The sequence below is a fragment of the Budorcas taxicolor genome, chromosome 20, assembly GCF_023091745.1.
Source record: "Budorcas taxicolor isolate Tak-1 chromosome 20, Takin1.1, whole genome shotgun sequence".
Taxonomy (NCBI): domain Eukaryota; kingdom Metazoa; phylum Chordata; class Mammalia; order Artiodactyla; family Bovidae; genus Budorcas; species Budorcas taxicolor.
The window spans coordinates 40,519,889-40,533,647 of NC_068929.1; the positions used below are offsets into that span (position 1 = coordinate 40,519,889).

At 38.7% G+C, this 13,759-nt stretch overlaps 1 protein-coding gene across 1 annotated transcript in view; it reads left to right on the top strand.

The window, feature by feature from the left end:
• CPLANE1 (ciliogenesis and planar polarity effector complex subunit 1) overlaps window positions 1-13,759 on the top strand; it is a 103,282-nt gene that overhangs the window by 56,956 nt on the left and 32,567 nt on the right. Inside the window, exons 37-43 of the mRNA XM_052659199.1 lie at window positions 1,085-1,189; window positions 2,210-2,275; window positions 3,240-3,349; window positions 3,681-3,876; window positions 4,096-4,245; window positions 6,724-6,977; window positions 10,866-10,953. Coding sequence (XP_052515159.1) covers window positions 1,085-1,189; window positions 2,210-2,275; window positions 3,240-3,349; window positions 3,681-3,876; window positions 4,096-4,245; window positions 6,724-6,977; window positions 10,866-10,953 — 969 coding nt within the window. The remainder of the gene's footprint in view (window positions 1-1,084; window positions 1,190-2,209; window positions 2,276-3,239; window positions 3,350-3,680; window positions 3,877-4,095; window positions 4,246-6,723; window positions 6,978-10,865; window positions 10,954-13,759) is intronic.

Below are 13,759 nucleotides of genomic sequence, written 5' to 3' on the forward strand. Positions count from 1 at the left end.
CCCTTCCTGAAACTGTCTAGGGCCCTGCAGGGGTCACCTCATTAGCCCGAAGGCAGATATGATCAAAAGGGGCTCATCAGGAATAACAAAACATGCTCCTGCCGCTCAGGAACTTCCAAGAGCTTAAGGAATTCCGTGCCTGGAACCAAGGACAAAGACCAGATATATGTATTTTTCATTATACTACCATGTGCCATCATTGATACTCTTTCATTCTACTCAGACTCCCTGGGTGATGTCCCAGAAAAATCCACCTCTAAACCCAAACTCCCGTAATAGTGTTCGGACTTTGATTCTGCTTCCTGTTGATCTTTCCCTCCAGAGTAGAAATTACAAGTCTGAATTCATTATCCCTCCCCCACCAGCTGGTTCGTCCTCCTGTGATCTCTGTCTCCATCTGTGTCACTGCCGACTAAATCCTGAAACACACGCTGTTCTGAATTCTGCTTTCCCCTCCCCATCTCATCCAGTCAGTAGCCAGTTCTTTCTTTCTTTTTTCCTTTCTTTATAATTCCTAAATTCATCCCCTCCCTGTTATTCCTCACCATTATTGGATGTGTATTTGAACTGCTACAGCAGCCTCACCTAATCTGATTGCCTTTCTTTAATTTTATCCACTCGAATTTATTTTTCACACGCTGGCTGGGGTGGTTTTTCTAGAACACTAGTCTCACCATATGGAGAAGGAAATGGCAGCCCACTCCAGTATTCTTGCCTGGAGAATCCCAGGGACAGAGGAGTCTAGTGGGCTGCTGTCTCTGGGGTCGCACAGAGTCAGACACGACTGAAGCGTGGCAGCAGCAGCAGTCTCATTTCCCTGCCTAACAGCTTCTACTGGATCTTCATCAGCCAGAATAATAGGTTTCTAGCCTGGGCATACAGAGTCTTCGACAGTTTTGATTTTGATTCCGTTGAACTGTCTGTGAGGGTCAACTTAGATACCCCTTCACTCAGAAAGTCCATTTTGATAACATCTTGACACCGCATACCTTACTTCCCTTGAAGTAGGTACTCTGTTTCTTGGCTCCTGGTGATATATTGGCTTCTCAATGCTTGTATCCAATGTTTTGTTGTTATATTTAAGAAAAGCTCCAAGATGATGTTAATACTTCCGCTGGACTGCATTTCATGGCCTCTGTGAAAAAGAAAGCTAAAGAATGTCAGGATGCAAGTACAAATACAGACCCAGGTAAAATTCTATTTTACTTTAATTTTTAAAATTCATATATTTTTAACCTTTAATATAGCCTACTTTTTTTCCAAAACAATAATTTAAGGGGAATTTGAAATTATGTTAGTTTCTCATCCCAGGTTCTTGCTCCTAACCCTGGTATATACTTTACAGATTTTTAACTGAATTTATGATAACTTTATTAAAATAGATACTTGTTTAAAAATGCCATGGACTACATCATAAATCAGTAGAAACAGTATTTTTAGTTTGGGTTCTCTATGCCATAATTGACTTTACTAGAATTTCATGCCTAAGATTGAGAGGCCTGAAGTTGAGTTTGAAGAGGAGGACTAGGCTGGGTTTAGTGTGGGAAGAATAGATGTAACTGTGACCAGAAATAGAGGGAATACATGTTGGAGGAACTCATGTTTGGAATTTTGCCTGATAAGCTTCTTCATTAATGTAATGAATGAATGTATTAGGTGGCCTCCCGTGTTTTTCCCCTACAAATGGTGCTCCCATGAACAACTTCTTGCAAAGAACCTTTTTTCCCTCTTTCGGTCATCACTGTGATTTAGCTAATAACTCTTTTATCCTTTACCAATCCAGTTGATTAAAATAAAAAGCATCTGTTATTTTAGTTTTTATTTCTTTCTGAATAAGGTTGAGCATGTATAAGATTGTTTTTTAAGAAGGTGTTTTTTTGATACAGATGTTCAGTGTGCATTTGAGAAACATTCTTGAATGGGTCTTTGAGAAAGCCTGGAAGCACTTTGCTGCTCTGTTGTCTCCTCAAGTCAACAGCTATTTGCTGAAAGTTTGTTATTCATCCAGATGATCAGGCCCAGAATATAAATAGTAATAAAATTAAAATTAATTAAGAAATTAAATTCTTAAGCTGGCAGTCTAGTTTTCTACCACTTCTTATGCACAATATATAAAGAAATCTATGCTTGTATATTTAATTTTTTCTGTGGTTGTAAAGTCCCTTTTCTATTTTCTCTTTTTGTCACAAATCTCCTCATTGATATCAAGAAGCTGCTTCTCAAGAAGTTGTTTCTGAATGTCATAAAAATCAACAAGTCATTTCTTCCATATCAGGTGTGATTTCTTTCTTTTCTTTTTCTGAGAACAGCATGACTAATTAAAGGTTATGTCTGTATGATGGCTAAAACAGGAGTTACCACCCCCTCATAAAAAAGCAGTTAAACCAAAAATTGATTTAATAGGGAGAAAATGGTTTTCATTTTTCTAGTTTTATGCTTGTCATGTGGTTTAAATTCAAGCCTTGGCACCAAGTTTTTGGTACTCAGTACTGCAGTGAGTTAGATTTTGCTTGTGAAACTTGAAAGTAATGTTCTATTAAAATTATGGCGCTAGGAAATAAGATTAGAGTCACAGGACAAAAAACACAGTTAGACTGGTGGCCTATTGTGATAGGGTTCTTTATTGTTTTGAATAAGAAGCTAATGACTTCTATAAAATTATATAAAACTTTTTAAGTGGTATGATTTAGCTACGGTCTCTATATATACTAAGAACCACTGAGTTATACATTTGAGTTACACATTTTTATATATACATACATATATATACACTCATACATATGTATATCTTATACATTTTTAAAGGAGGTGAATTATGTCTCGATAAAGCTGTTTAACCGAATAAACAAACAAGAAGCAGTGTTGAAAGTAAAAAAATTTGCTATGATTAATTTCCTAAAATCTGGTTTTATTGAAATGTTAAACAAAAATGATTTAGTATATCTGAAATGGAAAAAGGAAATTATAGCATTTTATTGGTATGACTTAGGTATTTCCTTATTCTTATGAATCATTCATATGAGAAAAACTGTAGTCAGTCTGCATTCAATTATGAATTAGTCTAGATTAAATATAATCTTGCCACTAGAGTAGAATAGAATTTTCTTTATTTATACAAATAAACTTCTACTTAGATTTTCAACAAATACTTTTAATGTTGTTTGTTGCTAACTTGTTCTTACAAAGTTAATGATGTAGAACTATTTACAGGAATTTTTTTTTACTATCTTGATTTTTAGAACATGAAACTTTGAATGTTCCTCAACTTTTGGCTCCAGATATATGTTTAAATCTCAGACTTCCCACTGAAATATCAGAGAAACCTCTGTCACCTTCAGCATCTGATACGGTACTAAATTTGAGAGTTTTAATAATACCTTTGTGCTAAAATTTATCACGGTCATCTACATTATTCAGTTGTATAGATGAAATAAGGCCAAAAAGTCTCACCTACGTAGATTTGTTGGAAAGGTCAAAATTTAGTTTAATATTTAAATGTTATGCCTCCAGATATTGTAAACTAAGAATATAACACATAATTCTTGCAGTTTTCCCTAAGTTAGGCTCATGTAAGCTCTTACAGCCTTGAGAATTAAACCTTTTTTGGGTAAGGATAGGGTGGAATGGCCATGTAAATAAAAAGAATGTAACCCTCTTTGATTTTATATGTTTTGGCTCAGGTTGGACACACTTTCATAAATGTGGTTGACATTGAAGCTGATGATCTACAGGAATTACCTGTCAAGGAAGAGCCTTCAGATAATATCAAGCAACACAGTGATTGTCTAGAAGTCCCATCTTCTGCAGAATTACATTACATGGCAGCTTCAGTTACTAATGCTATTCCCCCGACTCTTGACAATCTGAAGAGTAAAGGTAATAATTTTTCCTACTTTTAAAATGAATTTAAAACATTTTTGAAAACTTCTTTAATATAGCATTGTTATCCCTACTCTTGTCTCTTAGCTCTCCTCCTCCAAATCCACTATAGTTTTAGATGTTTATATTCACATTTAGAAATGTTCTGTTAATCTTTTCAATACTTTATTTATAAGTTTAGAGTCAGTCTTTGTATGCTTTTCATATTCTTGGTAGAATCTGCCTTTTCCGCTGTGGATTTATTTTTTAAACCTGCGAAAGTGTCTCCGTCCTGTCTGGGAGGAAGCAGCTGGAGAGCGGGCAGTACAGAAGTGAAGGAGCCTCGTGTCATCTCACCTCTGCCATCAGACATACGGCAGGACACAGGTGGATTTCCTACCCTGGGACTGAAATATAATCATTACTTACATTTGTTTAGTCATTCGAATTTTTTAGGGTGTTTTGTTGAACAATATGATCGTCACAAAATCTCTATGGAGTCAAGTAGGACAGGCGTCATAAGCCTCATCTGACCATCTCTTCATTCACTGAGCACCAAGTTAGGGGCAACATGTGGGGATCAAAGAAGAGAGTAACACCAGGGTCTCTGCCTGTGGGCTCACATATGGGGGAAAGGAAAGCGGAGAAGTAAAGAGGTGACTATAGTACATGACGGCATGGTACGTGCCATCATGGTGATAAGGATGAGACTGTTGGGGAATACAGCATCTAATCCATCTCTGGGAAGGACTGAGGCTATGTAGGGGAGAGACACCTAAATGGAATCTTAACGGTAGGACTGAGCAAGAGAAAGCTGCATAGAATAGGTCACACAGATAGAATAGATCCTGTGATGACTCAAGATGCTAAGTCTGAGAAAATGAAAGTTCAGTGTGCTTGGTGTTTTTCTGTTTTAAAGAAATAGCAAGAGAAGAGCTGGATAGGAAGGCCTAGGAAAAACAATGCCATTGTCTCTCATTCCAAGGCATTTGAACTTTTAAGGTGAAGGCATTAGAGAAATGCTGAAGGATTTCAGGTGGAAAAGGAACCATATCAGATTTATGTTTTAAAAGATCTCTCTGGGGCCTTTGTAGAATTTGGGTTAGAGAGGAGTGAAGTATTTAGAGATTGGGATTTCCCTGGTGGCTTAGACGGTATAGCATCTGCCTACAATGCGGGAGACCCAGCTTCAATCCCTGGGTTGGGAAGATCTCCTGGAGAAGGAAATGGCACCCCACTCCAGTACTCTTGCCTGGAAAATCCCATGGACGGTGAAACCGGGTAGGCTACAGTCCATGGGGTTGCAAAGAGCTGGACACGATTTAGCGACTTCACTTTCACTTTCTTTCATACTGTTTGGTGTCCTTGGGTTGTGAAAGCTTCGGCTAAGCTGTGGTGGTAGGAATGAGGAGATGATGGGCAAGGGGATCATCAGTATTTGGTGTCACGTTGGAACTGAAGGAAGGAGAAGAACCTTGAATGCATTTCAGGCAGCTGGCTTGGGAAACTAGGTGAATGATAGTGCTGTTCCCTGAGCTGGGGAATCAAGAAGAAAGAGGGTAGAAGGGCAGAAGCTGTGAGTTTAGTTTGATCTGCCTTTGGGACAGCCTGAATAAGATGACATCACTTTGCCAAATAAGAGACTTCACTTTGCCAACAAAGGTCCAGATAGTCAGAGCTATGGTTTTTCCAGTAGTCATGTATGAATGTGAGAGCTGAACCATAACGAAGGCTGAGTGCTGAAGAGTGATCCTTTTGAACTGTGGTGTTGGAGAAGACTCTTGAGAGTCCCTTGGACTGCAAGGAGATCACACCAGTCAGTCCTAAAGGAAATCAACCCTGAATATTCATTGGAAGGACTGATGCTGAACCTGAAGCTTCAGTACTTTGGCCACCTGATGCGAAGAGCTGACTCATTGGAAAAGACCTTGATGCTGGGAAAGACTGAAGGCAGGAGGAGAAGGGAATGACAGAGGATGAGATGATTAGATAGCATCACTAACTCAGTGGACATGATTTGAGCAAACATTAGGATATAGTGGAGAACAGAGGAGCCTGGCGTGCTGCAGTCCATGGGTTCGCAAAAAGTCGGACGTGACTTAGTGACTGAAAACCAGAGTAAGAGCAGAAGATGTTCAGGACACAGAGAGATTTAGAACTGGAGCTCACAGAGTTGTTTGGATGTGAGAGGCAGCAGTGCGCCCGAGACCTCACCCGGAGAGGGTGGGTGGAGTGAGAAGAGCCGTGATCTGAGACTGGTGCCCTGGAAATACTGAAGGGTGAAAGGAGTGTGGGTTGCAGAAAAAAAGTCCAAGATGATGACTAAGAAGGGAGAGTGAGATAGGGAGGAGAAGACCCAGAGGCCAGAAGAAGTGTTTCAAATTAGGGACAAGAATCAGCTGAGTTCAAAAGTACAGAGAGTCATTGACTTTGATATGTATTGGTCTTGAGAGGCTTAATGTTTGCCTGAGATCCCACATAGAGGCAGTAAAGGCCTACATTGGACCTAGCTTTTACCTAGTATGATGTTGGTTTTCAGGTAGAGTTTTAAAAAGTCATAAAGACTTTAAGGTTGCTTTTTGATGAAATTTATTTTTGTAGCAGAAGGTAAAAGTAACATTAACATTCAGATTTCATTGTAATGGTGCTTTGGGGTAACACTGTTATGTATTCTTATATGACAACAAAGACTAATCTCAGATGTCAAGAAGCTGAGGATATTTCTAAGTATATTAGAACTAATTTGGAAGAAGGGAATGTTATGTTGACTTAAAGTGAGGTCTTCGAGAAATTAAATCATCAGCATCTACTACAATTTCTTTCTTAATTGTAGTCAGTTCTGATATTACCTTTAATAATATTTAGATACTCCGAAGCCAGATTTTCGCTTCAAGGAACCGAGCTCAAAGTCAGATGCTACAGAAGACTATCTTCTGTGGGAGGTGCTACAGGAAGTCCCCACCGCTCACCGTGCGCCAAGCCCTGCAGCTCGCCGGCTGGAGCATCTCACGGCAGAACTTCAGAAAATTGATGAACAGCTCTTAGCAATACAGAACCTCGCTGAAAACATAGAGCACAATTACCCCAGACACACAGTGCTAGACCGACACTGTATGAAGGTAGACTGTCTTTACTTGTTTGTTTGTTAGCCTACTTACTAGATTTGTAGTGTGATATAATTTTAGACTCTTGATTTTTCAAAATAATGAGAAAGGGTTTCAAAAGCTAAGGTTTCTCAGCCTCCAGCATTATTGACATTTGGGCCAGGTAATTCTCTGTTGTGGACATCTATCCCATGCATTGTAGGATTTTAGTAGCATCCCTAGTCTTGACCCACTAGCTGTCAGTAGCATTCCCTTTAGCCTTAATAACCAAAAATGTCTCCAGGCATTGACAATGTCCTCTGAGGGGCAAAATCACTCCCTGTGGAGAACCACTTAAGCATTAAGGTTTTAAGAATTGAACCCTCAACTTCTACCAGGAAAATAAATACATGAATTACAAAACCAGAATGTGGTTTTAGATAAATCCTGCTCTCAATTGAGTATCATTTTCTTCAGCAAGATTTTTATAACTCTGCAGACATTGTTGTCCTTACATTTTGAATTCTCAGTTTCTTTCAAACAGTTTATAGAACGGGATTAGTAGTCCTTAGAAGTTTTCTGTATCTTTAAAAAGCATGCATCATAAAGAGATTAATGTTTATGTATATGGTATATAATGGTAGTTAGACAAATAGAAAAGAAGTCTCTATTACTTATTTTATACAAATATCCTATCTTTTTTTAGGAAATAAAATGTATATAAAATAAAGATTAACAAATAGTAAAAATATTTTGAATATATTAAAGCCTTATATTGGGAAATACAAATTACAGAAAATGCAAATTTGCAGAAAAAGAATTCCATCAGTGACATACCTAACAAATATTCCAGGTTACTAGAATGTTGATATTTTAAAAGATATATTTATTAGGATTATGGCATTTCTTTAAAACAAAGGTTTAGCAATTATTAAAAAGTTAAGATTTAATATATGTGAAACTACAGTGAAAATAATATATGAAGTAGGATTGCTGTTTTGGTTTTTTAAATTTTTATTGCAGTGTAGTTGATTTACAATGTTGTATTAGTTTCAGGATTACTATTAAGTAATGACATTATGGTGTTTCGTTGGTTGTTTTCCTTTTTGTTTTTAATCCAGGTTTAGATTTATTACATCCAAATTAATGTTGAGTGTTGAAATTGTCCCTAGAAGTCCATATTCCAAGGAATCACTTTCAAAATTCCCTTCTCTTCTAGTTTATGTAAAGCCAGGTATGTTACTTCCACCTCAGTCTAGTCTTGATCGTTCACACTCACCAGATCTGGTGAGTCATTCATTCCTTTAACAAACATTTATCAAGCTTTTACCACGTGCTGGGCACTGTGCTAAGTTCTGGGAATAGGAAAGTAAATAAGGCATGGTCCCTACTCTCAAGGAACTTAGAATCTAAGATAGATGTGTGCACCAAAAATACACGTGAACAGGGTGCTGTCAGGACACACAGGTACAAGGCTTCTTGTGACTGTGTAAATATGCCAGCCCTGTTGACCAGGTGGGGCGGGGAAAGAGACGTGATGGGGAGGTGGCTTCTCAAGGAGCAGGGCATAGGTCACACTCTTGTGTGTTTTAAAGGTTCCCCTAAATTCTGATACTGGTCCCCTCTGGGCCCCAGCCTTTCCACACTGGAAGGTAAGTTTGTCTTTTACTTGGTGCATGGCAGACATCTGATAAACGTTTATTTGATGGCGGTTTTTGTGCTCTCATTTTTATATTCAGACAGAAATAAAATCACATTCATATAATAATAGTGGAATAGTTATTAATAATTGTCACCCAAGCTTGGGAGGAAATTTCAGACAAAGAATTCTGAAATTGGTTGATCAAACTCAATAAGCATATAGTCTTCCGAGGTGACTACTTTGAAGGAAATAGAACTGATTTAAATGAAAGGTTTGGCATATTGGTTTAAAATGTTCTCATCCTATTCGATGCACACATAAATACAGAGATTTTTTTACTTGCTCATTTTAGTTTAAGAAATGGCCCATAGGCCTGGAAGAAGCTGAGGGAGGGGCACTGTGAACACCCCAACCAGGTGCCTTAAAAGTATGGGTTCAAGTCCATGTGCTGGATTTGAGAGTCTCTGCATCTCTCTGGCCCTCATTCCTCATCTTTAAAATGAAAGATTTTGATTTCTTCAAATAAATATCCAAAGTTGGAATTTCTGGATTGTTTATGTTTTTATTGTCTGTTTTTATTTTTTGAGGAACTTCCATACTGTTTTCCATAGTGGCTGCACCAGTTTACTTCCCACCAGTGGTGCTCAAGGGTTCCCTTTTCTCCACGTACTTGTTTGTCTTTTTGATAATAGCCAATCTTCCGGCATATGATAGCTCATCATGGTTTTGATTTGCATTTCCTAGATGATTTGTGATGTTGACCATCTTTTCATATGCCCACTGGCTATTTGTATGTTATCTTTGGAAAAAATGTCTGTTCATGTCCTGTGCCCAATTTTAAATTGGTTTGTTTTTTTGATATTTAGCTGTATGAGTTCTGTTAATATTTTAAATATTACTCCCTCTCAGAGAGAGTATTTGCAAATATTCTCTCCCAGTCTGTAGCTTGCCTTTCGGTTTTGTTGTTGGTTTCCTTGACTGTGCAAAAACTTTCTGGTTTGTTGCAGTCTCTGTTTATTTTTGCTGTTGTTACACTTGCCTGAGGAGACAGATCCGAAAAGACATTGCTGAGACCAGTGTCAGAGAGCCTATTGCCTGAGTTTTCTTCTAGGAGTTTTACAGTTTCCGGTCTTACATTTAAGTCTTTATCTGATGTTTGGATGGTGTCACCAACTCAATGGACATGAGTTTGAGCAGATTCTGGGAGATGGTGAAGAACAGGGAAGCCTGGTGTGCTGCCATCCACGGGGTTGCAAAGAGTCGGACACAACTTAGTAACTGGAGAACAGCAACAGATAGTTTTGAGTTTATTTTGTGTATGGTGTAAGAAAATGGTCTAGTTTCCTTCTTTCAAATGGAGCTGTCTAGTTTTCCCACAGAGAAGGCAGTGGCACCCCACTCCAATACTCTTGCATGGAAAATCCCATGGACGGAGTAGCCTGGTAGGCTGTAGTCCATGGGGTCGCTGAGGGTCGGACACGACTGAGCAACTTCACTTTCACTTTTCACTTTCCTGCATTGGAGAAGGAAATGGCAACCAACTCCAGTTGCCTGGAGAATCCCAGGGACTGGGGAGCCTGGTGGGCTGCCATCTGTGGGGTCACACAGAGTCGGACACGTCGGAAGCGACTTAGCAGTAATTTTCCCAACACTTTTTGCTGAAGAGACTATCTGAAACACAAAACAGAAACAGGCTCATTGACACAGAGAACAAACCAGCGGTTGCCAGAAGAGAGGTGGGCGGGAGACAGGTGAAATAGGTGAAGGGGATTAAGAGGTACAAATTACTAATTATAAAAATAAGTCAGTGATATAATGTATAGCACAGTGAGAATAATGAATGATGTTGTGTAGCTTTGTATGGTGAGTAGTGTCTAAAAATATTGAATTACTGTAGTATGCATCTGAAGCTAATATAACATTGTAAGTCAATTATGCTTCAATTAAAAAATCAGTAAAATAAAGGTGAACTGTGTAAATAAAAAGGAAAGTTTTGTCTTGATGGCAGTTAACCTTCCTCCCCATTCTAAAATTTGTGATGAAGTTTTCCTGAGCTTCTTAAAAGGTTAAATTGGTTAAGATACAAAATAAGTAAAAATTTACTCCTCTTTAAAAAACCTCACCATTTAACTCATATTAGATTCAGTCCTCTTCTTTCATCTTTCGTATTTGCATTCTTTCAATGCAATATGAAAAACCTATGTAAAATTATTTATGGTATTTTGAAATAATCAAACTATAAAATTTGTAACCGTTATTTTGTGGTGTATGTTTTTCTATAGGTTGAACCTGTGGGTCCCATTGAACTGTCTTCTGGCCCTGAATCTGAAAAAACATTCCCTTCAAAAACCATTAGCATTTCTGAAGAAGGTTTGTGAGGGGTCTGGGGTGGGACTGAAGCCTTTCTTGGGAAGGATGTGTGTGTGCCAGAAATAGTCTTACGTGAGCTGAAGCCATCAGTCCCCTTATTTTTAGATGAGGATTAGTTTTGTGATAATGTAATTGGCCCCCACCTCACGCCAGTTTATTTCCTGAGAAGCTGATGCTGTGACCTCCTCTGGCCTTTGCACCAGAATGAGGCAGTCTGGGCTGGACCTCAGTTCTGTGACTCCGCACCACTGGCTGCATAACCACTGAGAATCACACAGATCTTGTGCTGAGGTGGTGGTCTGTCCACGGTCATCAGAGGAGCCAGAACCTGAAGTTCAGGTTCAGTGGCCTGGCAACGGTGAAGTGATTGAGCTTTTGCATTTCTCATTTTAAGAATGAGAATTTGGGTATTTTTTAAAATGTCTACTATACCTATGATTGTTAATATCTATATTCTTTTCATTTAGTCTAGTCAGCAGTTTAATGCATTTTGCCAGAAAACAGGGTTTGGTTTACTGATTCTCTTTATTGTTTCTTAATGTCCTTTTTCAGAAATTTCTACTCTAGCTTTATTATTTCTTCTGCTCTTGGAGGCTTACTTTGTGGGATTTTACCTAACTGTATACTTTGTTTTTTTCTAATAAATGTATTTGAGGCTGAACATGTTTCTTCAAGGAGCCAGATAAGGGTGCTGCTGTTATATCTTTTGGTGGTATTCAATTTATATTGAGATTTACTCTTCAGCTCATAAAAAGACTTTTTCACTTCCAAACATTATGGGGCGTGGGCTATAATTTTGTAATTTATTTCCATTTTCATTGTCTTGTGATTAGATGAGTGTATGATAATATCATTCTTCAGTTCAGCTTGGTTGCTCAGTCGTGTCCAACGCTTTGCAACCCCATGGACTGCAGCACACCAGGCTTCCCTGTCCATCACCAGCTCCCAGAGCTTGCTCAAACACGTGTCCATTGAGTCAGTGGTGCCATCCAACCATCTCATCCTCTGGCATCCCCTTCTCCTGCCTTCAATCTTTCCCATGGTCAGGGTTTTTTTCCAGTGAGTCAGTTCTTCACATCAGGTGGCCAAAGTATTGAAGTTCAGCTTCAGCATCAGTCTTTCCAATGAATATCACTCTTAGATATTTGTTAAAATTTCCCTTGAGGCTTAGGATATATAGTCAGTTTTTGTAAATATTCTGTTTCTTTGAAAAGAGTGAGCATTTTCTGTTTATGTAGGAGATGTGTGTGTGTGGTCACATACACATATATCATAGTCAAACTTCTAAATTATACTGTTGAGAAGGGCGCATTAAAAATGACCTGCAATGATTTGGAATTGTTTATTTCTCTTTGTAATTCTGTTAAATGTCTCTTTATGTACTTGTTTTTTTGTTGTTGTTCAGTCACCAGCTCATGTCCGACTCTTTGGACTGCAGCGTGCCAGGCATCCCTGTCCTTCTCTATCACGCAGAGTTAGCTCAGACTCATGTCTGTTGAGTTGATTATGCTAACCATCTCATCCTTTGTCATCACCCCCACCTCCTCCTGCCCTCAATCTTTCCTAGTATCAGGGTCTTTTCTAATGAGACTTCTCTTCACATCAGGTGGCCAAACTCTCAGAGCTTCACCTTCAGCATTAGTCCTTTCAATGAATATTCAGGGTTGATTTCATTTAGGATTGACTGGTTGATCTCCTCGCTTTCCAAGGGACTCCCAAAGAGTCTTCTCCAGCACCATAGTCAAAAGAGTCAATTCTTTGGCATTCAGCCTTCTTATATGGTCCAACTTTCACATCCATACACGACTGCTGGAAAAGCGATTGCTTTGACTATGCAGAACTTTGTCAGCAAAGTGATATCTCTGCTTTTTAATATGCTGTCTAGCTTTCTCATAGCTTTTCTTCCAAGGAGCAATCATCTTTTAATTTCATGGCTGCAGTCACCATCTGCAGTAATTTTGGAGCCCCCCAAAATAAAGGCTATCACTGTTTCCATTGTTTCTCCATCTATTTACCATGAATTGATGGGACCAGTTGCCATGATCTTAGTTTTCTGAATGTTGAGTTTTAAGCCAACTTTTTCACTCTCCTCTTTCACTTTCATCAAGAGGCTCTTTAAGTTCTTCTTTGCTTTCTGCCATAAGGGTGGTATTATCTGCATATCTGAGGTTATTGATATTTCTCCCGGCAGTATTGATCCCAGCTTGCGCTTCATCCAGCCTGGCATTTCACATGATGCATTCTGCATGTAAGTTAAATAAGCAGGGTGACAATATACAACCTTGATAAACTCCTTTCCCGATTTGGAACCAGTCTGTTGTTCCATGTACAGTTCTAACTGTTGCTTCTTGACCTGCATACAGGTTTCTCAGGAGACAGATAAGGTGGTCTGGTATTCCCATCTCTTTAAGAGTTTTCCACAGTTTGTTGTGATCCACACAGTCAAAGACTTTAGTGTAATCAATGAAGCAGAAATAGATATTTTCCTGGAATTCCCTTACTTTTTGTATGATCCAGAGAACATTGGCAATTCAACCTCTGGTTCCTCTGCCTTTTCTAAATCCAGCTGAGAACATCTGGAAGTTCTCAGTTCATGTACTGTTGAAGCCTAGCTTGAAGGATTTTGAGAATTGCCTTGCTTGTATGTGAGATGAGTGCAACTGTTTGGTAGTTGGAACATTCTTTGGGATTGGGATAAAACCTGACCTTTTTCAGTCCTGTGGCCACTGCTGGCTTTTCCAAATTTGTTGACATATTGAGTACATTGCTTTAACAATATCAGCTTTTAGGATTTGAAATATCTCAG